The 20,632-nt window shown below is 37.5% G+C and overlaps 2 protein-coding genes across 3 annotated transcripts; one reads left to right on the top strand and one right to left on the bottom strand.

Annotated features, from left to right (window-relative positions):
- Window positions 1-5,348: 5,348 nt before the first annotated feature.
- On the top strand, window positions 5,349-15,792 carry mlphb (melanophilin b; the record flags this gene model as incomplete). Its single annotated transcript, XM_079426301.1, has 12 exons — window positions 5,349-5,413; window positions 7,188-7,409; window positions 7,795-7,934; window positions 9,001-9,042; window positions 9,924-9,988; window positions 11,173-11,341; window positions 11,654-11,865; window positions 11,982-12,080; window positions 12,654-12,890; window positions 13,030-13,176; window positions 13,254-13,325; window positions 15,655-15,792. The coding sequence occupies 12 exons, from the start codon at window positions 5,349-5,351 to the stop codon at window positions 15,790-15,792; spliced, it is 1,608 nt and encodes a 535-aa protein (XP_079282427.1).
- Window positions 15,215-20,245, bottom strand: rpe (ribulose-5-phosphate-3-epimerase). 2 transcript variants are annotated; one of them, XR_013784836.1, is made up of 7 exons: window positions 20,079-20,245; window positions 19,035-19,114; window positions 18,655-18,794; window positions 18,087-18,221; window positions 17,925-18,011; window positions 17,605-17,817; window positions 15,215-16,956 (listed from the first exon to the last, which is right to left on the bottom strand). XR_013784836.1 is itself a non-coding variant. In XM_079427789.1 (6 exons), the coding sequence occupies exons 1-6, from the start codon at window positions 20,198-20,200 to the stop codon at window positions 17,695-17,697; spliced, it is 687 nt and encodes a 228-aa protein (XP_079283915.1). In that variant the 5' UTR covers window positions 20,201-20,231; the 3' UTR covers window positions 15,215-17,694. The 2 variants fall into 2 exon arrangements, 1 of the variants encoding a protein (XP_079283915.1); XM_079427789.1 differs by having other exon boundaries at window positions 15,215-17,817; window positions 20,079-20,231.
- Between the last annotated feature and the right edge of the window lie 387 nt (window positions 20,246-20,632).

The following is a 20,632-nucleotide window of genomic DNA, read 5'->3' as shown; positions in this document are numbered from 1 at the left end:
CACCTCCGTGTGTTCCCACCGTTTTTTGTTTCTCATTTTACCCAGTGTCTTGTTTTCCGTTGTGCCCTCATGAATCCCCTTGTTCGTCCTGAATTCCTCCTCCTCCTGCTGGAGCAGGGGGACAGATCTCTCGAGGACCATACCAAGACTGTTCCTGATGTTAGCTAACACCACCAGCTACCCGGACGATGACGCAAGCTTGAACACTGCTAGCAGAGCACCGTAGTCTGAAGATGGTCCTCGAGAGGATTTTGCCACATTCATTGAGTGGACTCTGGCGAGATCCACTCCAGACCCAGAGCCCAGCCCACCATCTCCCCGTGGTGCGGAGCTGAAGCCCGAGCCCACCAATGATAGAGAGCCACAATCAACGAGTCAGCGCAATGCCGAGAGACTGAGAGGAGGATCGGCCCAGAGGCAGAGCCGAACCCGTCAGACCAGGTGCGAGAGCCGGTGACCGTGCCTGCCGCGAGAAAGCAAGCCGTGGACGGTGTGAATGCGGAGTGGAGCTGAGGGCACCGTGGCTGAGGGTGAGCTGATCATACATCTAGGACTGCTGGACTTTGAGGGGGACCTTATAGACTGGGAAACAGTTCTGGAGGCTGACTTGCCCCCTCTCCTTTCTCCTTCATCCCCGCTGGTCCCGTCCAGGCAGGGCCGGCGCCAAGGGCCCGTGCCCTCCAAACGAGTTACTGTGCCCCCCCCACTTTCCATCCTCCCTCCTCCTTGTTGAACGTGATCGATTTTGTAAGCGAAAGTACTGATAAAGCAGCGCACATAAGATAGTGCCGCCGCCGTCACCCCCCCCCCCCCCCACCCCCCCACCCCAGTTGAGACATTGAGACACAGATCATCCGATCCTCCTTAATCCTCCTTATACAATTATATCTTGTGTGCCTACTTTCTGGACCATAACCATCTGCTTTCTTTAATCCATTAAGTAATAAGGTCGTGGATGCGGCCCACAGTCATGCTTACAGTCATGTTTACAACAAGGTACTACTTGTTCATGCCACCTGCATGTCCTGGCACTGTCAAGTACTAGCTTTGCATGCAGTGCTGAAGAAAAGTGCATGTAAAAATCAGTTCTTGTAAGAAGGCTAATGTCCATTTCTGTGCTGTCTTTCATATGTTAGATGAGTCCACTTTAAGTTGTTTGTTGTCTACTTTAAGTGTTTTCTTTAAGGTTTTCATATACTATTGAAAGTTAGCTAACAAATACAAAACTGAGAAATGACTCAAGTTGGTATCTGTGTCAACATACCCTAATTTAAACTCCCTTACATATATCTTTCCTTATTCGCCAGAATTATTTTGTTGGTATCACCAGAATTTTTATGCTTTTGGCTCATCAGACCCTTTATCAACAGGCTGAGCTCATGTATGTCTAAATTCCAGTCATTTTAAAAGAGGTAATAGGATTTGTCTCAGAATATTGAATAACATCACATGACTGAAATTTTTCTCTCAATTCTCTCACAGTTGGAAGGAGGCTAGCTCAGAATAGTCCTCTGCAGACTTTGTTGTAATGTGGTGATGATGATAAAAACAAATATGATGTGGTAATGTGATGTTACATTCACTTATGCATTGCAGACAGAACTTCATTGAAAATTTAAAAGGAAAAAAAACAAGTGCTATTGTGAGCAGGTGATCTACAAGTAAGCCAAATAAACTGTCTAAAACAATTCAAACTTTAATAATAATTATGAATTATAAATACTATGTAGTCTACAACTGTTCTTGATACAAGTTCAAACATTATGGCTTAATTAGATCAAATTCACATTCTCAAAACTAAGCGCATTGGGTATATGGGTGAACTATGGGAGAAGATATTACTTAAAGATAAAAAAATACACATTTTAACATTTTAAATTTGCAAGAGATTTTTTCTAATCCTCTCTAAATTCATACATCCTTTATAAATTGATTATGATGTAATGCAAGATATTTCAGTCACACTTGGGCTTATACTGGAGTGCTTTCAACCTTTGCCAAATAAAAGTTGAAAGAGCCACAGGCACACAATCATTCAACATGTGGAGGAAAGCTCTTGGCAGTTTTCTTTTTTTTTTTTTTGAGAAGAGCAGATTTAGCAGAAATTACTTATATATCCCGTTTTAAATGCTACACAGCTGTGACACAGAGGGGTCATTGTGCTAGAAGGCCATCACTTGGGCCATAAAGCTTGAGAAATTGGCACATTAAGAATGGAGGTTTTTGAGTAAAGAAGGAAGGCCATGGAACAGAATATGGAGTAATTTCCTCTCTCTATTATGCTGACTTGTGCTGATGATCCAAAGCAATCTGGTACCAGCTGTTTGAAAAGAAATTTGATCAGATTTCAGCCATCAGACTGGATCAATTCTTGTAAATGAATTGTTCAAAAAATAAATTTCAAATGACGTCCAAACTTTCATTATGTGTTGTTCTAACTTTGTAGTAAGACTAACCCGATCTCATGAAAGTGGTATTGATACCCCAAAATAGACTATGGCGTGTATATGCTGCACAGGGACGGATTAACGCACGGGCGTACTGGGCACGTGCCCAGGGCACTGGACCAGAGGGGGGCCCAGCTGAAATACCTATCCCAGAACGCGATTTCAACCGTGCCCCCTCAGATTTTTGAGGCAAGTGGATTTTGAATGCAGCTTCCAAAAGAAAAAAAAATTATATTTATTTATATAAAATTTATATTTAATTTATGATCACACCGGTGTGATCAGATCGGCACATCATCAACTGCTAAATTAAAATCTGCGTTCGCTCAATTTCGCTGGCTGGCATGGAGATTTTCTACAGCACTGAGCATTTTAACCAATCACACATGATTCTGTTGAGTTTATGAGTACAATGGCCAATAAGAGGTGTCCAGATGAGTCATCGCTGAAACTTTTGTTCAGTGCGCGCGCTCCCTGAATGAATTCTGCTCTCTGTCGATTTCTCTCATCAGAAACAACAAAGTGCAGAAGTGCATACAATGTAAGCAAGATATTAATTTCACAATGTAAACAACTTCAGTGATTAATGGGAGTTTTTGAGAGTGCTTTAATTCTGGCTAAGTGAATGATAATGTTCTTTGATAATGTAAACGGAGTGTCTATTTACACAGTGCAAATAGCCCACCTTTTGGCAGAGGCTATTTACACTAATTCCGCCCCACCAACGTGTGAAAGGGACTGTCAAGATTATAAAAACCGGCTATGATCCAACATCTCTAGTGGTCAAATGGTAAGGTAGTATTTTTGATGTGGGTTCAAACCCGGCTTTTGACGAACTTTTTTTCTCCCTTTTCAAATCTCATATTACATCGTAAAGGCATTTATTTTTAATAAAAATTAAAGAAATAACCAAAAAGTTGAAAATAAATTATCGGGTAAGGTTAGGGTAGGTGTAGGGAGGGCTTTATTGTCCCAATAAGGTGGCATCCATTTAATAATCTGAATCAAAATTATAATTTACACTCAATACGTTATTATTGCATACTATTTTATAATGTAATACAATACTGAGGTGCAGATAATTGCCACTATTTTGCAACAAGTAGTATAAATAGCAGAAAATCCTGCTATTTTAACAGTGTAAATATAATCTATGTCATGAATCTTGTCTATGAACTTCCGTTAACTCACCACCAGAGGTCACTCGCTCACCACATGGACTCTTGCATCACACTAACTGTTGCACGACACCTCAGACTACAATTCCCATCATCCATTGCACTGACGACACACACAGCTGATTGCACTGATCACAAACCCTGCATAAACCATGGACTTCCTCTTCCTCTCTGCCGAGTATTGTATATATCACTCTCCTAGTGTTAGCTGCCTTACCGACCAATTCTGTGTTTTTCTGTTAGTTCCAGTATTGTTCTGCATTTATAACTCCTAGTTTTAGCTGTGATACGGAACCCACTTTGTTGTCATAGTCTTGCCTTGTGTGTTTTTCTAGTGTTTTGATTCTTGCTTGCATTTCCTGGATTTACCCCTTTGCCTTGCCGTTTGGACTCTGTTTGCACCTCTCTTGGGCTACTGCTTGTATACCTGGATTATCTGTCTGCCTTGCCCTGTTGGATATTGTTCGCCGATCGTCGACTCTCGCTAGCTCTAGGATTGCTCTGTGTCTTGCCCGTACCATATCTGTTTGCCGTTGTTTGACCCTGCCTGTTTAGTCAAGTCAAGTTGAGCTTTATTTTCATTCCGCTACATGTGGGGACATACAGTGGAACGAAATGTCGTGCCTCGCAGGACCACGGTGCTACATAAATACAGACGTACAACAATGAAGTAAAAAAACACTTTAAACCTATAAACCTATAAAAAAGACACTATAAACCTATACACAACTAACCTACTGACAGATTTTAACTATAAGTATACTATACATAAATATTTACCCTATATACTAAAAAAAAAAAAAAAGATAAAAAAATACAAACTATACGAATGCTTCACATAAATACTGTACATGTGCAAAGAGAAACATTTTGAGTCAAGCAGCTGGTTGGGGAACAGTGCAGGATGATTTGTAGTGCATGAGCATGTAAACATACATATATTGCTGAGTCTACAGGTGGTTTGTGCAGGCCCACTCACCTGTGTGTAGCACACTTCGAATTGCACAAAAAAGTTCCATACAGTTTTTTCTTTGGTGTGGGGGGTGGTCCATGTTTCAGGAGGTAGGGGTTTGCATGGGGTTTCAGAGGGGGGCAGGGTGGTTTGAGTTCAGGGCTCTCACAGCATGGGGGAAAAAGCTGTTGAGCAGTCTGGCGGAGCGGGCTCTTGTGCTCCGGTACCATCTTCCTGATGGTAGGAGCTGGAAGAGACTGTGGGAGGGATGGGTGGAGTCCTTCACGATGCTGTTAGTTTTGGATGGAGGATGGAGGGGAGAGGGGCACCAATGATCTTTGCAGCTGTGTTCACTGTCCGCTGGAGGGTCTTGCGGTCAGCAGCACTGCAGTTCCCGTACCAGACAGTGATGCAGCTGGTCAGCACACTCTCAATGGTGTCCCTGTAGAATGTGGTGAGGATGGGTGGAGGGAGACTTGCTCTTTTCAGCCGGCGGAGAAAGTGTAGTTTATTGACTACACTTTCAAATGGCTCTAGAGTTTATTGACTGTTTATAAATAAAAGCTTGCACTTGGATCCGCAGGTCTCGCGTCTCATTCGCCCCGTTACACTATAGATATTTGCTAAAAATACTTCTATTTTCACTTAGTGTAGATAGAATCCATTGCTATTTGAACTTAAGAAAAATTACCGCAATTTCAACTGAGGGGGGCCTATAATCAATCCGTGCCCAGGGCACCTCTGATTAATGTTGTGGGGTAGATGCGAATCATGCACGCCAACAAATTTCGTATCATATGCATGCGGAAATTGCCTATTATATGCACGCCAAACACGTGAGTATCATGTGAAAGCCAAAGTCCATATTTTTTTTAAAAACGAGTTTTCGTTTTTATTTGGCATACCATTTATATGCATTTTCATGAGACCGGGCTCATAGGCTACCTTTCATCCAAAAATACAGAAAAGATTTCAACAGAAATAACAAAAAAAAAAGGATTTATAATACCTCCAAACAGCTGTCAATATCAAACCAAAATAATACATTAAAAGTAATTGTCCTTTATCATTGTATATTAATTCAAATGTCAAAAGTAGATTTTAACATTAGCAGTGTATGGATTTGATTTGGTGTTTTTTTTTTTCTTATACTGTGTTATAATGTTTATTAAATTAAATGTAGCCTATTTATTTATTTGGAATTGTTACACATTTGTGGCATTTATTGAATATTTTAGACAACTGTACTGAACACTTAAAAAGAAAATAAGTTAAATTAATAGAAAGACAAAAATATATGCGCCAAGATTATAACAAGGATTTTAGTTAGGCTACTTACTATGTTGTTGTTTTTCTCTGCTCCTGACTGACATAGCCCGCCGATTTACAGATTGAGCGAATGTACAGATGATCGTTAGATCAGTCAATTGATCGTTCCCGGTAAACCTCAGGTAGCGCGCACCTGTGTCACATGACGCCATCAAACAGTGCCACTAATACATTCTTATTTGCATTGACCACTAGAGGGCTACGACCTTAAACTTTTAATTTGATTAGATTAGAAGCGCTACAATAAACATAAATATTACGATTATTTCGGGTTACTTCCACACGTCACAGAAAGATGTTATCAAGTGAACATAATTTATCAGATTATAGCCTAATTTAAACCCATTGCTACACCACTGACCTACAGTCCTGTGAAAACTCCTCTTTGACGGATTTGTGCCCAGGAAAAAATTCTCAGAAAGAGCGTGAGAGCGATGCACACTTTCCTTAAAATCTGCATACAGGATTTATAATGTGCTCTGCATCTCCGATGTTTTAAAGAAAACTACCATTTAAAATGGTAGCGCTCAAATAAATATGCACATGAATCCGGTGTAAAAAAAAAAAATATATATATATATAATAACATAAATAATAGGCTATATTTAGTCTTGTTTCCATGAAGGGAAAAAAAATATTATTTTATTTTCCAAATTATCTGGCAATGCGGTAAGAAATTAAAAATAGCCTATTCTTGTTTCCATTTGCATTAAGATTATTTTTCTTACCCTATGGAGACCAATTTTATATTTTAACAAGACTAAATATCTAAATAAGTTTTTGTCTATAGAAAATGCATCTTAACTTAAGAATTTTTAAACGTTTGTACTTGAAATAAGACAAAAATAAGACAATTCTGCTGCGTGAATGATTGAATGAGGCATTAAAACATCGCTTACACTTTAAAAAGGGGGAGGAGAAGGAAAGAAACTCTGGGTTTACCAAAGAAAACCTGCTCCCGACCAGGTTAGGTTCACAGAGTAAGTTACCTCTATTTCAGAAACGGGCTTGACTTACCCTGCTTTCCCGGGTTTGACAAACCTCCCATTTTGAAACAGAAAAGCCAGAGTTTCCCTGATTTCAGGGCTAACATACTCCACGTTTTCACTTAACCTTCTTTCTGAAACGGGCCCCTGATCCAGCTAATCAAGCTCTTCAGGATCACTAGAAACTTCCAAACAGGTGATTTGGAGCTGGTTGGAGCTAAACTGTGCAGAGCTGCGGCCCTCCAGGAATTGAGTTTGAGACCAGTGCCCTAATTATTAATTATTATTCATGCAGGGAACTCAAGACCAAAATAATGAAAGAGGACACCAAAAGAGAGCTGCTGGAATATCAGCCTAAACTCAGCGATTCTCTCTGCATCCGCTGTCTGCAGCCCTTCAAATTCCTTGTCAACAGCAAGCGCCAGTGTCTAGACTGCAAGCTATTTATCTGCAAGTCCTGCAGCCGTTTTAACAAGAAAGACCGCGGTTGGGTTTGTGATCCATGCCACATGGCCAGGTGAGCACCTGACAGGCATGTGACACGTGAGTGGGATTTATATCTACATGACACACGTCAAAGGAACAACATACAGAGAAATTAAATAAAACATAAGCAGAACAAATTTGTGTTTAAGTAATACAGAAAAGGCTACTTGTTGTAAACTGTCAAATTCAATTCAGTAGGACAAACGGGTTTTACTTAGGCTATTATACCAATGCTTTGCATTGATGATTCATCTTCACCAGTTCTGTGTGCATTTAACTAAACCACAACACTAAACAAAGGTAATTTCCTGCAAATAAACAGTTCGGAGGGGGAAAAAAAACCTTACTTTTCTCATGAAATCGGTTTGGATTGAATAATAATACTAATCTTCTTGTTTTTGTCTTTGTTCCTATAGAATCCTTAAGATTGGCTCTCTAGAATGGTTCCATGAGAATGTACGCTCTCGCTTCAAGCGTTTTGGGAGTGCAAAGGTCATGAATTCACTTTTCAAGAGGCTGAACAGTGACCGTGCCAGCTCTCAAACTGACCTCAGAGGTAGACTTCAAAAGCCTGCTTAGAGTCATACATCTCAAGTAGTCCACAGATGTAATGTTTTTAATTTGAGCATAATAACACACTATACCCCCTATAAAATTAGGACTGAGACTCGAATCCTTGCCAACCTACCCTAAAAATTGAACCATGAGCAATTTGATGATTAAATTTGGACATCAATTTTAAGTCTAAGGAACAAGAATGGGCAAAAATGTAATAAATATACATTTGTTAGTTATGGTTAAACTAAGTAAAATAAAAATAAAAAACTGGCAGTTTTACAATATAAAGGAATTTTAAAAAATCTATCCTCTGATTGTAAAAAGCATTCAGTTGGACCCTGTTCCAAACATTTAAGTTAGCAAACTGCATTCTGTTTGTTCATTTCGAACAGGAATTTTATCCATTTAGAAAGTCAGATAGTTGTTAAGAAATGAGATTTGATTCTTACTGTGTCATCCTTTAATATAAAGCCATTTTTGAAGCAATGTCTAACAGATGATTTACAGCAGGAGCACTGAAGGCAGAGCTTAGAGGAGAGAGGCCCTCATAACTTTGAAGGATTTAGTAAGGGATCCAGAGGGAGTGAGGGAGAGAGAGAACTGGCTGGGCCGAATCATCCATGTGATTTACTCTTTTACACAGTCACATGTCTTATTTCTCTCTATGCCTGGACCTGAGTGTGTCTCTTTTATCCAATTTTCAAGCTCTGTCTGTCCTAAATACAGAGGTCATTGAAGGAAATTTGTTGTTTGGGTCAAATGAGATTAACAATGTTCTGAAACAAAAAATTACAAAAAGATGTTTTAATAATGTGCATAATATTTATCATAGTATGAGTAAATGCCAACAAAATGAAATCTTACATTGAATTCCATTGAAATCTGGTGAGGTTTTTTGTTTGTTTTGAGGCAATGTTAGCTTTATTTGAATCCACTGTTTAACCGCTCATAAACATTGGTTGCCTACTGCAACCAGTCACAGCTTATTTTCTGTCTCTTGTCTTCTTATGTTTAACTTTTAATCTCTCGCTGTTCCTCCCTAACCCCCCATTTCCATTACATAGAGCCTCGAGATGGTGACACGCACAGCATGACTGAAGTTCACAGTAAGTAAAAAAAAAAGAAAAGAAAAAGTCCTGTTCCTTTGTGATATAGACATTTTGAACGCTGATGTCATGCAAGAATCTAAAGTAATCAGTGAATGTCTTTCATCTGTTCAAACAATACACAGCAGCCATCTGCTCTCACATTTTCTTTGATTTAATAAGGCAAGGAACACGAAGAACAAAATGTGGAAGAAAAACATCTAACATAGCCATGAAAAGAACTGAACATAGAAGCATTGCCTAAAACTTAGCTTAATCGTTATAAAAAGTATCATTTTTAATTAAATGTGGCATTTTCTTTACCCTAAAAGAAAAATGTTACATTTTAAAATATAAATATACAATATACTTAATAATTTATAATGTTTTTAATTTCAAATAATAGTGGTAAACAATACAGTTATGTAACTTCATGATTATAGCTATGTAACATTGCTTTACTATATCTATACTGCATTTTTGCTGGAAAATTATGTCATGGGGCAAAAAAGAATATGTTATTAATTTATCATTTTAGCCCATTCAAAATAATGCTTTCAGGATGTTGAATGTATAAAATTGTATATGTTGTAGCTAAATCTCATCTATGTTAGCTAGCTAGATAATGATAAACAACATATTTAAATAGTTCTTTAGTTTTGGACCCTGCTTATCTGGCAGCTTCTACAGTTGGAGCTGTGAGGGAGAAAACCATTTAGTAAAGTTGTAATTTTTAATGACAGATCGAGGGGAGAATATGTTTAAAACCTCCACTAAATAAAAAACATAATTTTGAATTTATATTAGTTCAAATGTGTTCAAAGAGTCAGACTCAGTAATCATTATAGCGTGTCTTGTCTGAGATCAAAGATTCATGTTTGTAACTCTTGTCATCCACACAGCTGGTTCTCTGTACAGCCAGGAAGATGAGCAGTCTGAGCGGGTCGACACATGCCACTTCAGCCTGGTAATATCCCTTGGCTTAAAACATCAGAAACTGATGTTATTATGGTAAAGGGAAAACTAGAGGCTGGAGCAGTGTATCAGTTTGTTAGCAGTTCTTTCAGTTAAACTAAAAGTAGTGTGAGATCGCCCTCTGGTGCTCAAGTTTTATTTTAGTTTTAACCAATTCATTTTGTTCAGCCAGGACTGGATTCTCCCTTATTATTTGATTCTTGTTATATGATTTTGATTCCTCACATTGCCACCTGGAGGTGGTTTTGAAGACCATATGAAAACAGATTACAATTTTAGGCAGAATACCAGTTTCAAGGCTATGCTCAATCCTTGTCTAAATCTGTCTGTGACTCAATCCCTGTTTAGTTTTATGGGCCTCAGACAGCAGAGAGAATAGAGAACAGGACTGGGGAATGAATTGAAATTGCATGAGCACATTTACTAACCACTTTGCTTTAAATTTTAAAACAGGGTTTGGCAGAGTGTTTGTTTCCCTCCTGTAATTTTTTTTTCTTAAATATATATTTTACTTTACATTTATTTGTTATTGTGAGATAGATAGATAGATAGATAGATAGATAGATAGATAGATAGATAGATAGATAGATAGATAGATAGATAGATAGATAGATAGATAGATAGATAGATAGATAGATAGATAGATAGATAGATAGATAGAGAAATCAGCAAATGTTATAAACATTTCATGAGGCAAATACTGAAATACTGAAGCTTGCAAAGAAACATTACCTTAATGGAAAACATACCTCCTTAAATGGAATTACCAGCTGCTTTGAATTTTAAATTGTAAGGACAAATGCGTTAGATCAGTAATAAAGAATACATGGTTTGCAATGGTGTGAAAAATTTGGGATTTATCTTCCCAGTGTGCTAAACAAATGATGCAAAGTGCTCCCACTGAGCATTTTCTGACTGCTAACAGTGATAAGACTGTGTGTTGAAATCTTGATTGTTTTCTCAATGAAGAAAATAATCACAAAATTAGTCATGCCAGTGCTAACATCAGGGTTTGTTTCTTTTTGTTTTCAGTACAGATTGTTACTGAATTCTAGACAATTTGTTTTAATTAAAATATTCTGAAAGTTTTAAGCACATGATTTCAGGTATAAAGTCCATGACATTTATTTATGTGTTTATTTATTTATTCCTTCCTTCATTCCTTCCTTTTTAAAGTATTCAGATAGCCAAGAGAAAGTAACCCAAAGTAAGGACTCAGTAACTGAAGACGACTGGTCCACAACCTTTAAGCAGATCCTGGAGAATGGAACTCATGGTAGAGGTGATGAGATGAAGGACATGTTGCAGATCAGCCAGAGAAGTCTGGACAAACCCTCCCATTTTGGTAAGATGTGCTGTCTACTTCAATTTCCCTTACAGATTTCTGAGGATTTATATTTTTCCAAGACTCTGGCCCTTCAGGCCATCCCATGTTTTTTCCTACTGTCAGCGAGATTTAGGCTACCTTGTGCTGTGAATATATACCTAACACACTATAAACACAATAATCGCTGTTAGAAACACTACAAAATAATTACAGTAATCAAGCTGAATTCCTGACTTGACAAAATCCATACAGACTATTTGGATAGACTCTGAAATGTCTCTGTACTTCACATTATAAAATAACAGTCAGTGTTTTGTTTGCACTCTGTAGATGACTGCTCACCACGTCTAGAACACAGGATGACCAAATCTCGTTCCCTCTCCAAGATGAGCATCTCTTCAGCTGGCAGCTCTAACTATCACTTCCACCGTGAGCCTTCTTACAGCCTGGAAGACTCAGAGGATGATGATGACTCTGAGATGCACATCATATATAGTCCTGCCCCGCATAGGGAGCACTCACCAGATGAGGTTCCTCCACAGGTAAAAGTCATGACAATATCTGTGGAAATTATGACTTGTAAAACTGATAAAACTGCACTTTATAGCATCCTTTAAAGTTTAAAAAGTTCATGCAACAATTACATTTGGTACACTAGATTATTGAGCTCAAAAAGCGTATGTCAGCAATCGAGACTCTTCTGAGCCGTTTGGAGCAGAAACTCATCTTGCCGGTAATTGGGGGATCAGCAGAACAAGTAAGTTTGAAGGAAATCTGCACAACCAGCAGGTTATTATTTTAGGTTTATAAATGAAATGCTTTAAATACACTAAAAGTTTAGGGTCTGTAGGTGTTTGTTGTTGTTTTTGAAAGAATCTTATGCTCACCATGACTGCATTTATTTGATCAAAAAATACGGTCAAAACTGTATTGTTGTGAAATATTATTCAGTGTCACATGATACTTCAGAAATCATTATAATACGCCAATTTGGTGCACAAGCTCCATTTCTTACTATCAATGTTGAAAAAGTTGCAAAAGTCTTTAATGGTTGATCAATTTAATGCGTCTTTGCTGAATTAAAGTAAAGTGGTGACCCCAAATGTTAGTACTTCATTATTACTCAGAAAATATATATTTAGCAGCATTGTTTATAGGTTTCACCCTCAAAAAGAGAAACATGTCATCAACATTTCTGGATAAGTTTATAAACTGAAATTATCATCTCTGAAAAAATAGGACAATCAATCTATCAACTTTAAATAGGGCATATCGCACGAAGACCCTCCTGACTTTAAATCCTCATGTAGTTCTTCTGTTCTCCCTTTAGGTTGAGCAGAAAGAGGAGGATCTGTCTCCAGCTGATTTAGAGGAGCTTGAGCTCAGGAAAAAGCTTGATGAACTTACTGAAAAAATAAGTGACAAAGGCTCGTCTGATGAGGAGGATGCAGTGAAACCTTCAGAGGACTCTCCAAAGAAAGGGGCAGTTTATCATGCTCCAGTTACAAGAGGAGCTTCAGCTGGACCTGGGAATGTCAGACACGAGTGGCCTCTTGAAGCCGAGTGGGTAAGAGTATGGAAACAGTCAGCACTAACACTAGTCTGTTAAACAAAGTGTGAATATTTATTCATGTTTCTTACAAATGCTTTAGTACAATCGTTTGGTTTGAACACACTCTCTTGTTCATTCTATTTGTATACTTCAGAAAGCAAAGCCAAACGTAAATAAATCCTTAAAAAAGCAGAAGCGGGTGAGGTCCTTTGAGTTTAGCAACACAAGCAGCTGTGAGTTGTCGCAACTGGAGGGTAAAGTTGCAATGGCAGTGGCCAGCGTCCAGAGCACTCAAAGTGGGGTATGCCACTCCACATTCCTTCTTCCAACATAGTCGTAACTCTCCATATCTTGCCTTGCTCTTTCCTTCATGTAAAGGTCACAGACATTCAGAAAAGAATCGCTGCTTTGAGTGCCGCAGGGATGACGGTAGAGACGTCCCGCAGACGGGTAACAGCCCAGCTGCTCAGAGTCACATATTCCTGTTTAGTTTTCCAGAAACCTGGCTGTACATGAGCATGTCCAGAAACTTAGAGAGAAAAAGAAAATCTATTTTTGACACATTTTGAGCTAAATTGGGTTGTGTTTAAAAACAGTATTTTCTGGCAAGTTCAGAACGAGGCTAAATATAATTTTCAGTTCTTCCATTTTTATCCAGACTCCTCAGCCATCAAGGACATTGCTTGAATTTCCACTTAGTAAGTTCAAAGCTTTATACTGCATATTCAATAATGTAATCTGTCATTTACATTCAACTCAGTCATCTTTGTGTTAAGAGCTACATTTTTCATCTTTTGCTACACAATTTTGTATAAATGTCTTTGCAATTATTTAACAAAATATGAAATCAAATGCATTTATTTTAAAGATTTATTTTAAGCAAAACATTTCACAAACAGCAGTTTGTCTGGTATAAAATAATAGACATTGTTCAGAACTAAAACAAATAAAAGATTGTTCGTAGATACACATCCCAATATTTGTAAACCACAATTAGACATTTAAACCTAGTTTTATTTCACGGTGCCCCGTGATTTTAACGCATTAATCTGATAGCAATCAGATCCCATGCTCAGCTTCTGGAACAAATCGACTGCCCACATCCTTTGGTCATGAAAGGGCCTATGGAAAATCTTCAGCTTGGTTAGGATGGGAGCTGAAATGGCCTTTTCAGAAAGTCACCAAAAGCTGTTTACTCCTAATAATGTTCTTTTTGCTTTCTCTGAAGGAGGCAGCAATGAAGCAAGATCTCTACGAAAGCTGGTCATGTGAAGCAACTTCAGCAAGCTAGTACACTTTCACATATTTTTAGTAGGCCATGACGGTATACAAACTAACAGAACATTGACAGATTCACATAAGCATATTTCATATGTTAATAAATTCAGCTGCAAGGGTTTGTGGGATTCTCATCTTAACAATATATAATTAACATTTGCTTTAATTTTTTTAGTAGATGAGTGTCAGATTATTCTCTCATCTTGTAACATGCTGTTTGTTAGAATAGAACATTTGTATTATGCACACAATAGAAATTGTCTGCATTACACTTAACTGCTGTTGTTTTGAAAAAAAAAAACTATTTATAATAAAATATAGTCAATATTTAGTATCTTAATTCAGATTTCTATGTAGTTTCAAATATGTCAGATATATTTTTTATATATTAAGTGTTCATATATTAAGTTTTTTTTTCTGCTAAATATCTTAAACTACATAATTTTCTTTTCTGCACCTTGTCTTCAATCTCAGTGATGTATTAATGAATCAGTCAGCATTGATACATTGTCAAAACTCAATTCCAACATATGCTGGGTTATCACGTTCTCCATATCCAAATTACCACATAATTTTCATATTTAGTGTAAGGATGTTTTTGAGTACATGCAAGCTGTCCAGTGTTCTCCCTCCCCCAGAGGGGGTATAAATTGGTGGATCAGTCTATCAGTGGATACAGATGAGAATATCCTCACCCGCTGAGTACGACTCAAGAAAGATGCTCAGAAGTTTTCTTTTACTCACAGCTATGACAAGACTGTAAGACTACAAATCCTCTGAATAACTGCAACCTTGAAGACACATTTATGCTTCCTCTGCACTCAAGGATCATTTTAAGAGACAGCTGAGGATCACAGAAAAAGATACCAAGAAGTGAACAGCTTACAACAGAAACTGTGAGTTTCAATATATTGTAATTTGCAAAATATGGTATAAATACTTTTACTCAAATATTTACTTTCAATTAAGAATCCTGTGAAATTACTGCACAGTATATACATGAGAAAATGTAGCAGCCTCAAATGAACATTAAGCTACCATTAAATATCCAAAAACAAACAAACAGTAAAATAATTTTTTATTTGTATATTTGTGATTTGTATAAATGTGAACAGAAACAAAAGTGGCAAGTGTAAAGCATTTTTTTATAGTCAGTTGTTTTTGTCTAGAGCCGGGGGGGTTTTTAAGAAAGACTAATGATTACGCTTCCGAATGCCATTCATTTATTATTTTTATTTATTTTTCTTACAGGTGACATTTATCTCTGTCTAGTGACAGACACTAAGCCATGGCTGTAAATCTGTGTGCTTTGCTCTGTATCCTTATGCTGTTAGCATGTTTTACGCAGCCAAAACCTCATGATGATCTACCATTACGCTCAATGGAGATAAGAGGTCAATTTTACTGAAAGACAAAATGTTAAATTTAACACGCCTTTCAATTATGACTACAAAATATCAGATACCTACTTCATATTCATAATACCATTATTTTTCTTTAGATCCAGACATTGATGCAGTGTGGTATAAAGGCAGAGGAATACGACCTGTTGGGAGATTTGGCCGAAGAATGGCACAAAAATGTGAAGGATCGTATTTTGGAAGGCACAGGTTCTGCTATCCTGGGCCCGTATCCCTAAAGAATTTTTGTGCAAAAAGTGGCTCCTAGCGGCCAAATTCTAAGAAAATTCTCAGAGTCATGACGTTTTCTTAGAATTTCCCCTAAAAGTGACACGAAAATCCCAGTTAATATAAAAGCTATTCCTCAAGATTCCTAGCGCTTAAAAGGGCTCCTAAGGCGAGATCTGCTAAGAGCAGGGAAGAGGACTTTTAGTGGCTTAGGAGTTCCCCTAAGCAGCTGCACAAAATGGCCAACAGAGGAGGCAGGAGAGATGTCCTGCAAACACTGGATGACAGGGAATTATTGAGACGCTACAGATTGGATCGTGCAGGAATCATGTTTGTGGTGGATCTCCTTAGAGATGCAATTACTACTTCATTAAGGACAGCCCCTTGAGATAGGCCATCTTGTTTTCAATGGGGTCCATATGGGAGTGAAAGTACAAAATATGCCAGCTAGGTTATTAATATGAGCAAATAAGACACAAATCATTATTTGAACAGGGTGTAATGAGCTTAAGTTTTCACATATTTTAGATTCTAATGTTAGGCTATAACCCCTACAGCTTACTATTCATTTTCCAGATATTTTCTTGAATGTGAAATATTATTTACAATTACAGTCTGCATAAGATTAGAGTGTATAATTATGTTTATTGATTTGAGGGTACATCCTTTGCTCATTATCACCAAAAGTTCATTTTCATCAAACTTGTAGGATCAACCAATCACGGCTTTTGAAATGATGACTCATACCTAGCAACGGGGTCAACCACACCTCCTCACTAAGATAGGATTTTCCATCCATTCCTTGCTCAGAGTTCACTGAAAATGTTCTGGAATCACTTCTAAGCTAAAACTCCTGGCAAGGAATTTTTAGGTTAAGTTAGGAGCTCTCTGAGAGGATTCTCAGAATCTTTAGGGATACGGGCCCTGAAGTCCTGGCTGTGGACTGACCACTCAAAGCTAATGATAATCTGCATATATTGATCTGCATCTGTTCTGCGAGAACTTATTTCAATACCTCTTTGACTCCAATGCATTTCATTTCAAAATTACACACATTAAAGAATGGGTTAAATCACGAAAAATAGTAAATACCAGCTCTTTTCTTCTGTATTGAGACATACAGTACATCTAAGTGAAACAACTTAGTGGGGAAAAGTAGTTGATTGGAAGCAGACCTGAATTAAAAAAAAAAAAAAACATGGCTTAGATGAATCGTTCACAATGAGATAACATGCATTTAGAAAATAGATTTCATTTCATACTTTAAAACGTGTCATTGTATTTGTTTAGATAATAAACTGTAAACAGATGTAGATTTACTTGGTGATTTCAGTGTCTGATTTCATTAGAGAGAAAAAAACAGACAAATAATACCATAGGTCTCTTCATTTATACTTTTATCATTTCAGTGTTTTAGAAACACAGGCTGGTGGAATGTTGAAAAAAACAAAAAAACAGACAGAATTCATTTAAACTATCATAATCTGCAGCAATTGAGTAGTACAATATGTAGAGCTTATGCAGCTTAGTTCCAATGTCATTTTTTAACCAACAAATCTGATAACACTGAAATGTTGGAAGCAGTTATCAGCAGCAGCTTTCTCAGTTTGTTGTCACTGTAACTGGTACTATGACAAACAATGTGATTAATCAAACCAAATGAGGTTAATTAAGAGGGGAATGGTCAGATGTATAGATGGAATCTGTCTGTTCTATCTGCTTGAAGTTCTCAAAAGGCCATATGCATTTAAAAAAATGCAGATGAATCCAAACAAGTGTCTTGGCAAAGGCAGTTCTTGTGGTGTGTAGATGTACAAACGCACCTTCAGCACATCCAGCAATGACTCTTAGAATCTGTATAACTGACTTTCAGTGGTGGCTGAAAACAGACTTGAGGTAAAAACTCAAAATGCTCAGCGGTCCAAAGAACGTTTCTGGATCGCTTCAATAACAACGTTTTTGAGGAGGGCGATTACAGAACGAGGGTCATCACTGCTCACCACAGCACTGCCCGATACGATCATGTTGGCTCCAGCCTAAAAATATTGGAATAATGAATAAAGATGAGTAAAACACTTCAAATAAGCTCTTGCTTTTTTTCATCCATGCAAATGAATATGTGTGCAGTAAAGGACAGCTTTACCTCAGCACATCTGTGGATGCTGTCTGGGCCGACTCCTCCATCCACTTCAATGTCCAGAGAAGGGAACTGACCCCTGAGCCAGCTCACCTGTGGAGACACAAGCATCTTTAGTGTGTTGTCTGAGGAATCTAAATGAGACTAATAAATCGTACACTTGCGTACCTTTGGCATCATATCTTCCATAAACTTCTGACCACCAAAGCCAGGCTCTACAGTCATGACAAGAGCCATATCGATCTGTCCAGCCCATGGTGCCAATTCCTCAACGGTTGTTCCAGGTTTAATGGCAAGACCAACCTGCATCAAAACATGCATATGACTGTTGCTACAATTTATACTATAAGCAATTCTAGGTAGTTCACAAATATAATATTTTTATCAAAATAAGGGTTTGCAGACACCTCCTTTAAACCAGTTAAATTACTTCTGTTCTGCCAAAATTCAATTCTTACAAGTCTTATCTTCAGTTTAATTTATGCAACTTATAACTTGCTTTAAGAAAATAAAATCCTTTGTTAGTCAACAGAGGATGCTATAAGGTCATAGCAGTCAAAGCCACAAAGCATCTGCCTATAATATTAACAAAAATATGCTTGAAAACTAAATTAAATCAATAAAATATTTGAATTCATATTTTTATATGATATGCTTTCTCTATATTTTATGTGCTTTTTTATTGGTGAATGTGTTAATCATTATATATATACAAAATTGGCTGTTTTGCACAGACCTTCATGCCGCTCTCCCTGATTTCCTTGATGAGGTTACCAGGGTTGGTCGTGGCTTCTATATGGAAAGTGTACTGATTGGCTCCTGCTGCTGCCATGGGCTTCACCCATTGCTCTGGCCTGGATACCATCATATGCATGTCTGTAAAAAGGCAAAGGGTAAGCAAAGCCCTCAAACCTGCACAGAGCAAACACTGCAATGTTTTACTTATCTGGTTTATCCTAGACACAATGTTTATTTAGGAATACAGAGAGAGAGTTAAAACGTGAAAGAACCCTGGGTGTCTACTTCTGCGGATTACAAACAAAGAAGAGGAACAGATTGTGTGCAGCTCAAATGAAACAAACTAGAGTAGATGCAATTTTACTAGACTAAACTCACCAAAAAATGGATCAGGTCCGATACTGTGTCGTAAACATTCCACCATAGGATGTCCAAATGTGATGTTTGGAACAAAATGCCTGAAGTAAATTTAAAGATTAAAGAAAGAGATGTCTTCTGACACGCAAATCATCAACTTTTATCACCTCCTGTATACGTGGCACTTTAAATTAATATGGTACAAAATAGGGCCTGAACTCAAAATTAAAAAGACACCATGCAGAATGGATAACAGTTGCAAATATAGCCTAAATTACTTGTCACAGAAGGGACAAAGTAGTTTGGGACCAAAACTATATGCTCTACTGTTCAGAAGTTTGGGGTCAGTAAGATATTTGTTTTTTGAGAGAAAGTAATACTTTTGTTCACCAAGGATGCGTTAAATTGAAATTGACAATATTTTGATTTTAATCACCCCCTCACGCCCCCAAAAAAATCCTGACAAAAATAAGCAGCACAACTGCTTTCAACATTGATAATAATAATAAAAAGAGCACCAAATCAGCATATTAGAATGACTTCTAAAGAATCATGTGACACTGAAGACTGGAGTAATGACTGCTGAAAATTCAACAGGGATAACTTACACAACATTTTAAATTCTAATAACGTTACTGTGTTCTGTGTTATTATGAAGCCTTGGTGAGCTTAAGAGACTTATTTCAAAAACATAAAAAAAAAAATTAAAAATTAAAACTGCAAACCCCAAATTTGTACCCAAAATTGTACTTGTACTGTAAAACCCAAAATAGATATGCAACGGCTACATTTCATAAAACAATTTGGGTGAAAAGTGCTGAATGCTTGCTTTGGCTTATCCAGTCAACACTTTGTGTAAAAAATGTAAAAAGGGAAATAAGATCATGTCTAACTGCAGTGCCAAGCTGTGAATGACAAAATGTGGGATAACTAAATGTTCTTGGTAATTAAAAAGACTTGAGTAATTATGGTATTGTTTCTCTGGGCCATATGATCGCTATCAGTGCCTGCAGGTAAACACTGGGTGAGAAACTTAGATGAAGAATTGCAAACTTTATTCCTCACCCATCCATAACGTCAAGGTGCAGATAATCAGCACCGCACTCCATCATTCGCTCACATTCCCTCCCGAGCTGCGACAGATCGCTGCTCAAAATAGACGGCCCTATTTTCGCCGAGTACGCCATGCTACCTCTGCCACTGCTGCACACTTCCTGCTTTCACACACGCCTTTCAAAATAAAAGTCATGCGCCATGTCATTATCGCCAAGAGGTGGCGAGATTTGAAAACAAGAAAACCTTCTGATATCTGAACCTAAAAGACCCAAATCATTGACACTGATGATGTATCTCATTATCTATCTTAACTTACTGTGCTAGAAGCTTGTTACTGGTTTCATTAAATGTGTGTTTGAGTAGGCCTACTCCTGGCAGATTAAGATCTAAATTAATTTCTGAAATGTTTCAGAATTCTGTAACCAAAAATCATTTAAATAATGTAAAAACGAAATATTGTGGTCAATTAATTTGTTAGCTTGTTAAAACATCGCAATACACATCATTTTCCTCTCAGAGATGGTTTATAATTCACCACAGCTGTTCTGCAAGTAGCTTGAAAT

Source organism: Barbus barbus (genome assembly GCF_936440315.1).
Source record: "Barbus barbus genome assembly, chromosome: 10".
NCBI classification, from domain to species: Eukaryota; Metazoa; Chordata; class Actinopteri; order Cypriniformes; family Cyprinidae; genus Barbus; species Barbus barbus.
Note: the sequence above shows the minus strand (reverse complement) of the source record. Positions and strands in the feature narration are given on the sequence as shown.

Coding starts and splice junctions, on each gene's coding strand:
- rpe (XM_079427789.1), bottom strand. CDS start 20,200: ATGGCGTACTCGGCGAAAATAGGGCCGTCTATTTTGAGCAGCGATCTG. Junction 19,115..20,078: donor CACCTTGACGTTATGGATGG/GTGAGGAATAAA, acceptor AATTTACTTCAG/GCATTTTGTTCCAAACATCA. Junction 18,222..18,654: donor TCAGGGAGAGCGGCATGAAG/GTCTGTGCAAAA, acceptor GTTTTGATGCAG/GTTGGTCTTGCCATTAAACC.